This window comes from Sinocyclocheilus grahami, unplaced genomic scaffold (genome assembly GCF_001515645.1).
Source record: "Sinocyclocheilus grahami isolate Dianchi unplaced genomic scaffold, SAMN03320097.WGS_v1.1 scaffold254.1, whole genome shotgun sequence".
Classification (NCBI taxonomy): domain Eukaryota; kingdom Metazoa; phylum Chordata; class Actinopteri; order Cypriniformes; family Cyprinidae; genus Sinocyclocheilus; species Sinocyclocheilus grahami.
Window position 1 is genome coordinate 525769 of NW_015505433.1, and position 9072 is coordinate 534840.

General features: G+C 35.0%; 1 protein-coding gene across 1 annotated transcript; it reads left to right on the top strand.

The window, feature by feature from the left end:
- The first annotated feature begins 555 nt into the window (after positions 1-555).
- On the top strand, positions 556-8645 carry cunh16orf87 (chromosome unknown C16orf87 homolog). The gene is made up of 4 exons (XM_016290085.1): positions 556-899; positions 1653-1746; positions 6050-6229; positions 7761-8645. The coding sequence occupies exons 1-4, from the start codon at positions 669-671 to the stop codon at positions 7877-7879; spliced, it is 624 nt and encodes a 207-aa protein (XP_016145571.1). The 5' UTR covers positions 556-668; the 3' UTR covers positions 7880-8645.
- The last annotated feature ends 427 nt before the right edge of the window (positions 8646-9072 follow it).

Consider the following 9072-nt stretch of genomic DNA (forward strand, 5'->3'; position numbering starts at 1 on the left):
ATATTCCTGTTCCAGACCTTTCTATTTCAAGCACCCTTTTTATACAATGTTTTGATTGTATCCCATGTTGTGAGACATATAAAAAGAAAAGCCTAGCAGTGGGTGGGGTTAAGAGGAGCTGAGTTTTGTCCTTAACAACAGAACAAAAACATTAACTGGGCTGGAGCATAAAAAAGCAGAGGACGTGTAAGAAATGTGTTTATATTCTAAGCCACTCATACAAAAACTTCTGCTAAGAACATTAACAGGCCTATAATAGGCTAACTGAGCTGAAGATGATGCCTGTCAGGAACATAAAGATATTGAAAAAAAACACATCTCTTCACAGATACAATGACATTAATGAGTAGTTTAGAGTCCTTATTAATATTAAAATGTGATTGCAGTGTCTCAACCAGCATGTCTATTTCACCTACATCAGCACTTATTGTTCTTCACCCATGTGACTGTCGTGCTGTAGTGCGCATGCTCCGTGAGTGCTGCATGCATAAAGGAAATATCTGGCCAGTAGAATATTTATTATTGCCGTTCGCGCTCTCAGAGCTGCTTTTGTGACGCCCAGTCATCAACTTTATAGTGTGTAGACAAAAAATTGGACCAATCTCACCATTACTAGCTGTGGGTCACGTGAGCTGACAGCCCGGACCCAGCTAAGTTCTACAGTGCGCATGCGCAGTCTGTATAGTGCGATTGACGGTCCATCGGCTTGTGTGTGTGTCGGAGCTCCCGGGAACCCGATCAGCTGCACTTCTCTGTGCGCGGTAGTGCAGCTGCAAGTTTTACAGTACGACCGCCGAGGTCGAGGGATATTATTGAAGCTCGTCGTTATAAATATGTCTACAAACAAAGTGAAGAAAGTGAAAATGGCCACCAAATCATGCCCGGAGTGTGACCAACAGGTGAGCTGTTGTTTAATGATGAATGATACATATTTGTTATCTTAAGTATGGTGTGTGCTTCAATAAGGTAACGATATTTATTCGATCTGTGAGTTACAAACAACGTTGCTACGTGATGTGAAATATGGATTGCACATTTTTGTTGTTTCTATTGAAGTGATATTGCTGATATTATGTACCTTATCACATAATAAGCCACCAAATTTTGTTTTCATTTTAGTTTGGCAATGAAAACGTGTAAGGCTGTAAAGGGATATCCAGCTTACTGCATTGAAACAGTGACATTTCAATGGTTTCATGCAGTCTCTTTTTAAATATCACGAAAAAGGTGATTTCTGCGATTACAGTGCTTTTAAATGTGCATGAGCTTATCTAAAGGCTCCAGCCTCTTCTAATAACGATACAATGATATATTCATGCTGGTTTGGACGTATAAACGATGAATGTTCATTGTTTATTTTGCCCTTGAACAAACAGACCTCGCGTTATTGCAGATCATTTCATAAGACTGTATTTTGTGTCATTGTATCGTGTTTTGGCACATCAGGGTATTGTTTCTTGTTTACTATAGTCAGTGTCATTTTCTCCCAGTAAAAGGACACATCAGTGTTGTCTTTATAAGACGCATATTTTTTTGACTCCTCCATAAATGTGTCATATTGATTCCTCCAGTGTTGTGAAATGTTTAGTCAGTCATTGTTCGTGAATTTCAGTGTGTAGTGAAGTTCACTGAGCTCTTTCTGTTTCTCTCAGATTCCTGTGGCTTGTAAATCCTGTTCTTGTGGCTACGTCTTCATAAGCCGAAAGCTTCTCAATGCCAAATTAAATGAGAGGTCTCCAGTAATGGGTAAATTGTGCATCATTTATGTGTTTTATGCAAATGAAACCCCCATATATCCACTCCTATATTATGTTATGCTAAATTATGTACTGTTAAATTATTTATCAAGTGGCCTTTAACTAGATTCAACGTGACTGTTGATCTGGAAAGTGACTGCTGCTGAATTGATGTTTAAAATTCATTACAATGGAACCTAATTTCAGATAATCGGCAAACTTTTCTGTCCCACTGAAAATGAATACTTGCTCATTTCATCCCTTTAATATTTACCCATAATGAGTCAGCCATAGTTAGCCCGTGTTTTCTGGCTATACTCATGAGGCATGAGTCATGTTGAAAAAAACTGTTATTTTTGGTATACTATCGGTATGTGTTGGACTCTTTGGGCTAATGAATGGAAATAAATAGCAGGCAAGTTTCCAGTCAGCAGGATGCATTGAGAATACTGAGATGAGTTGCGCAGTGATGGCTGTTTGCTTGTGTGAGTAGTGCTAAGAGAGCTGGGGGAAGGGCAAACTAATTCCTGTCTGAAAAGCGTGTTCCTGCCGCCTAGCGCTCTATCTCTCTCTCTCTCTCTCTCTCTCTCTCTCTCTCTCTCCCACCACCCCCCTCCCGCCAGTGTTTTATCAAGAAACTCCTTGATAAAACATTTGGACTACATCAAGTCATTTATAAAATCTCCCAAAGATTACATTATACAAAATAAATTTGTCAAAGTTGAACTGGAAGTTTGTTGTAATTTTAATGGGAGGGATTTTTGTAAAGTGATGTCACAAAATGACGTCTGTACAAAATTTAAAAAGTGTGTTATATAAGTAATAAGAGGCCAGCTTGGGTTGTCATGATCTTGTTAAAATGTGACAACTATGTGACTTATAGTTACACAGCTTGGGCATATGAGCACATTTCAGTGTGCATTTTTTTCAAAATTATTTGGTGAATTTTTTTTTTTTTTTTTACATTCATTTGATTTTCTGCTATTTGGAATTAATATTTAAGCACTGATGTCAGGTTTTAGGTCAGTTATTAGTATTGTATTGTATAACCTAGAAAACAACCTCTCATTGTGTGCATAATAAATGGGCAGATAGTTTTATGATTTTTATTTTTCACAGCCCAGCTTGCATGTGCATTGTGTTTTTGTTGTGGCGCAGACTCAGTCTGTGATTGTTACGTTGAGTTATGACTGGAATGCTCTGCACAAATGTTCTTTGTTTGAATGTTTTTCAGTGGTGTAATGTGTACATTGATTTCCCCACTTCTCCACTTTCTTACATTTTTTGTTCAAATAATAATGAGCTTTCTACAAGTCACGTAAGGAATTCGTTTGTTAATATGTGGAGGGTGTGAGATCCCACTTCTGTTATATGAAGGGTGTAGCCAAGAAACATTTCCATTTTAGCAGTAGTATTCGTTCAGGGCTTACCTTCACTCCGCTAAGAATAATGTGCTCAATTTGAAATAGGACAGACTTTATTTAGATTGGCCTGGCTGCCCTTGCTTTGTTTGCTTCTTGGAAAGAGAATTTTAATTCAGATAAAATATTAAATGAAAGCCTAAATAAGACATTCATTTATAAAATGGTGTTTGTTCTCAACATGAAACAAGGCAAACGTGACAAGAATATTTGATCTAATTTACAGCCAAGCTTTCCAGATGTTTTACAGTAATATTCACACATGATGCAACCCCGTCTTCATGATTGTGTCCTAGTTGTGAAGGAGTTACACAGTGTTAATTAGCTGTAGAACAGAGCTCCTCTTGTTAGTGCAGGTTTTTGACAGGGCCTGGATTCCTGAGTTAACATGCAGTCGTACAGCAGGCCTGTAAACGGAGTGAGCAGAAAAAGATCTTAGCACAGCGTTTAGAATCAAATGGCTGCCATGGAAATACTTGATTATATAAATATTTAAAATATCTGTTGCCGAAAGAATGTGTTGCCATTAGAGATTCACAGAATTGAGTTACACCAAGATTAAGTCATCAATCATTCAAGTGCTTGATTATTGTAAATAGGGCTGGACAATAATTCAATATCAATATGCATCGCGATATAATTTTTTTCAATAATGGTGATATGATTTTTAAACACATTTCCGATATTTCGATATACATTACCAGTGTTTTCCATACATTGATTTATTTGTGGCGTTTGACTTCGTTGAATAAACATGAGCGCTGCACATTTCAAAATCAAAACACGTCGCGGGTGTTTTATATGAATTTATATCTGAAGGGAACCGACTGTCTTCAGAATAGTTTCGATGATACTTTCATTTGATCTGATAACAGTAACATTTTGAAATTTTGACTATTTAAAATTGCTTTCTATGTGAATATCTGTTCAAATGTAATGTATTTCTGTGATCAAAGCTGTATTTTCAGCATCATTACTCCAGTCTTCAGTGTCACATGATCCTTCAGAAATCATTCTAATATTCCGATTTGCTGATTATAAATATTTAAAACAGTTGAGTGCATTTTTTTTCAGGATTCTTTGATGAATAGAAAGATCAAAAGATCAGCATTTATCTGAAATAAAAAGCTTTTGTAACACTATTCCATTCAAAAGCTTAGTCAGTATAATTTTTTTTTGGGGGGGGAACGAAATTATAGAAATTAATACTTTTATTTAGCAAAGATGCTTAAAATTTATCAAAAGTGATGATAAAGGCATTTATAATGTTACAAAAGATTTCTATTTCAGATAAATAGTGTTCATATCGATATCGGAATTATATCATATCGACCGAAATTAAGAAATATATCGTGATATAAATTTTGGCCATATCGTCCAGCCCTAATTGTAAATATATGTGAATATATATATATATATATATATATATATATATGTGTATATATTTAAACAAATTTTTGGAAAGTTGACATGCTTGTCTAAAAATATTTTAAACAGCATGTTTCTATTATTATTATTTTTATTATTATAAATGTAAATTTAATTAGCTCATATTAATTGAGAGGCTACATGGAGTACATGTATTAAAATGAATTTGTCACACCAAAATAAATGAGTGAACGATGAAAAAAAAACAAAAAACATATGTAATAAACAATCAACATAAAATGCTGGAAAAAGTCACAGTGCCTAATATATATAATTGACTTTACACATTCATATACATTTAGAGCAAAGATATTTGATACTTAAAAAAAACTCCCTATAATTTCTTTTTACATTTGAGATCGTGGACAGATTATGTATTCAATTGTCCAAATTCTGAATGCATCTGTTTCTTTTTCTCTTTAAAAAGCTTTCAAATTATTATTATTATTATTCTGGTCTAGTCACTCATATGATCTCTCTTCTGAGTCTGTTACTAATGACGTTTACTCAAAGCCTGAAGAGTCCTATAGATAAACTCCCTCAGAGAGATGCAGGCCTACTTCCTTCAGTAACAAGCTCTTAATTCTCATATGTGAATATATATATATATATATATATATATATATATATGTGTATATATTTAAACAAATTTTTGGAAAGTTGACATGCTTGTCTAAAAATATTTTAAACAGCATGTTTCTATTATTATTATTTTTATTATTATAAATGTAAATTTAATTAGCTCATATTAATTGAGAGGCTACATGGAGTACATGTATTAAAATGAATTTGTCACACCAAAATAAATGAGTGAACGATGAAAAAAAAACAAAAAACATATGTAATAAACAATCAACATAAAATGCTGGAAAAAGTCACAGTGCCTAATATATATAATTGACTTTACACATTCATATACATTTAGAGCAAAGATATTTGATACTTAAAAAAAACTCCCTATAATTTCTTTTTACATTTGAGATCGTGGACAGATTATGTATTCAATTGTCCAAATTCTGAATGCATCTGTTTCTTTTTCTCTTTAAAAAGCTTTCAAATTATTATTATTATTATTCTGGTCTAGTCACTCATATGATCTCTCTTCTGAGTCTGTTACTAATGACGTTTACTCAAAGCCTGAAGAGTCCTATAGATAAACTCCCTCAGAGAGATGCAGGCCTACTTCCTTCAGTAACAAGCTCTTAATTCTCTGATTGTAGCTCTGCATATGACTCTGCTTTTTTCCATCATTTGCTGATTTGCATGTGGACTCACAGACCCTCTTTTGGCTTTTTAGTCTGTCAATAATGGTTGGGGGATGGGTCTAAAGATCATGTGAGGGCAAAAGAGGGCTGCTGATGGTATTAAAACGGTTTATGAGATGGTGTGGCTAGTTTGTATATCTAGAATATGAGTGTACCAACAGCAGATACTGTGTAATTTAACCTTTTGATTGTGTTTCAGACAAATTGGATGCAACGAGAAGACGAACAGAGAGAATCAGAAAAGAGAAGATAAACTTAACATCAACCAGTGATATGGAAAATAGGAGGAGACCCCGTTCCAGCAGTCAGTCAGATCCGATCCGCAGAGGAAGAGGCAGACCCAAAACTGTTGGGCTGAAGAAGCAGGAGGAAGAAAAAGGTAATGTGCTGCTCCCGCGTGTCTGGGGGAAAAGTAATCATTATAGATTTATGGTCACTATAAACATTAACATTAAGAAATGTAGACATCCAGGCTGATTTTATTGCTGTTATTTGTTCATTTGCATTTACAATAATGTCAATTTAAGTTGTCTACAACAATAATAATAATAATAGACTTTATTTTATAAACTTTTCTTGGAATATATGTTGGAATATGTTATTAGAATGTATATGCTCAGATAGTGACAAGAAATGTAGACATCCAGGCTGATTTTATTGCTGTTATTTGTTCATTTGCATTTAAAATAATGTCAATTTAGTTGTCTACAACAATAATAATAATAATAGACTTTATTTTATAAACTTTTCTTGGAATATATGTTGGAATATGTTATTAGAATGTATATGCTCAGATAGTGAAACCAACCAATTTCTTAAAAAATTAGAATATCAATATAAACAAATGTTTCGTTAAGCTGACAAAAAGGGTTGTTGCTTTGAAAAGTGCTCTTGTTTGCTCAGTGAAAGCATTCTGAGTGAGTGCGCTTTGAAGGGTTCTTGTGAATAAGGTTTCTTTTCTGCTTTTGCGAACACCTTTTTTCACTGTAGACGTGACATTTATTTTTCATGCTTTATTTTTATAGCTTAAATGCCTGTTGGGTCAAACAGTAAATGAGCACAAACTTAAAGAGGAACATTTAGGAGATTTTCAAATGTCTTAAGCGTTAAGAAATATTTTCGAGAAGTTGCTGTAATATTGGGCTAGGAAATGAAAGATTTTGACGTATGTTCTCACGTCTGAAGCATCTGGCCAAGAGGAGGTATAAAACAATACTGGCAGCATGGTGTTTAATTGTGTCTTGGAGTCCAGATACAGTAAACTTAGCACATACCACTCCTATCCTCAAACTGACCTTCACTCCCATCATGCCCCTCTCTGTTTTCACACTCCCCCTAGAGATTTCTGTTTATTTAAATTTGCATTTAGAATAAAAGCCTCTTTTTGGTGTGTCACCACTGATCCTACTCCTGGCCACACCTAGCTGTAAACCAAATAGTGTCTCCTATTAAATAAAACTCTCTGTTGAGCAACCCTATTATGTTTTAGATAAAGCTTTTTTTTCCTCTCTCCATGGACATTAGGACAAAAGAAATCTTCAGTATTCAGCAGCCATCAGGGTGGCATGTGGTTCATTGTACTGGCTCCAAGTGTACCGCTTTCATATTGTGGATTAATGATTTACGCACATGGTTCTTTCTTTACTCTCTGCTGAATAAATCATTGCCGGGTTGGAAGCTTCTATGCATGATCAGCTCTTCCATGGAGGAGCGACGATTTTCATTTCACTGCAAATCTGCTGTGCCTTTTACTTTAAACAAAGAGTTTCAATTAAATGACATTAGTCTAAAGTTCTGCCCTTTTGGTAGTTGAATTATGCTTTGTATCCTATAATAAATTGGGACATTTACCTGGTGATAACAATCCAGTCATGGTTGTTTTATTAATTTTCTTTTATTTTCTTTCACAGAAAAACAGGAAAAGGAGGTTGATATTTATGCCAACCTCTCCGACGAGAAGGCTTTTGTGTTCTCGGTGGCCTTGGCTGAGATTAACCGCAAAATTCTGGGCCAGAGACTCATCCTGTAGCAGGCGTTGGAAACAGTTGCAGCTAAAACTCAGGACTCTTACTACATGGCTGTGTGGGTGTCCCATATGTCTGTGGAAAAGCGGGTGGGAAACTCTGACCCAGAAAGGCTTAAACCCCTGCCTGTGTGGCCGAAGCTCACTGGTGCTACCGTGAATTGGTGGGATTTCAGATGCCCGGTTTGTGTATGAGGAGAAATGACTGTTATCCTTCACATGGGTGAGAAGTGTAGTAATCATTAGTGGTGTAGAATGGTATCTATTTTAATGACAATTTTATGGAATGTACTAAATGTTTCTACCAGTCATTTCTTAAAGTTTCAAGATGTTTATTGGGGGACAGTGGGTTCACCAAAGCAATTTATGTGTAAATTATGACTGGTGCCATTATTCAGACTTGTAAGTGGATCTACTCCAATGTTTGTTTATTTAGGTGCCAGTGAGCCATATTATTTCAAAATTAACCTTGTGGGAGCTGAGCCCAAGGAAATGCCGGATTAATGGTTATTTATTATGCCTCAACCACCTTAATTTAAGTGTGTATTTTATTTTTCCCTTTTGGTATTGTTTTACGAATGGTAACAGCATGTGTAAAATTCATCCTGTATAAATATGTATTAAATTCAATTGCATTTAAACTCATAGTTTTATTTTTAGGGGAAGTTAATTGCAACCATTCCTTCTCATACGTCATCTGCCCTTTTTTTAAGATGGATTTGGAGCAAGAAAAATGCCTATGGCAACTCTTGTAGAGAGAGCTCATATTTCAGCTGTCTTCTGACGTGTATTTTATTTTTCCCTTTTGGTATTGTTTTACGAATGGTAACAGCATGTGTAAAATTCATCCTGTATAAATATATATTAAATTCAATTGCATTTAAACTCATAGTTTTATTTTTAGGGGAAGTTAATTGCAACCATTCCTTCTCATACGTCATCTGCCCTTTTTTTAAGATGGATTTGGAGCAAGAAAAATGCCTATGGCAACTCTTGTAGAGAGAGCTCATATTTCAGCTGTCTTCTGAAGCTCTACTCAAAACTGAACCATTTTGTTTCAGTTCTTCACAGGCAATATTTCACCATGAGCAAGGAACCAGACTCAAATGTGATGAATAAAATGCATGAGGTTTGTCCTGATTTTAAATGAAAATGTAATGTGTTCATGTTGTATTTATTTATTTCCACCTCATTTCGGA

Bases quoted from the DNA above. Each gene is read 5' to 3' on its own strand.
- cunh16orf87 (XM_016290085.1), top strand. From the start codon at position 669: ATGCGCAGTCTGTATAGTGCGATTGACGGTCCATCGGCTTGTGTGTGT. The intron at 900-1,652 runs GTGAGCTGTTGT...TGTTTCTCTCAG, and splicing joins GCCCGGAGTGTGACCAACAG to ATTCCTGTGGCTTGTAAATC. The intron at 1,747-6,049 runs GTAAATTGTGCA...ATTGTGTTTCAG, and splicing joins TGAGAGGTCTCCAGTAATGG to ACAAATTGGATGCAACGAGA.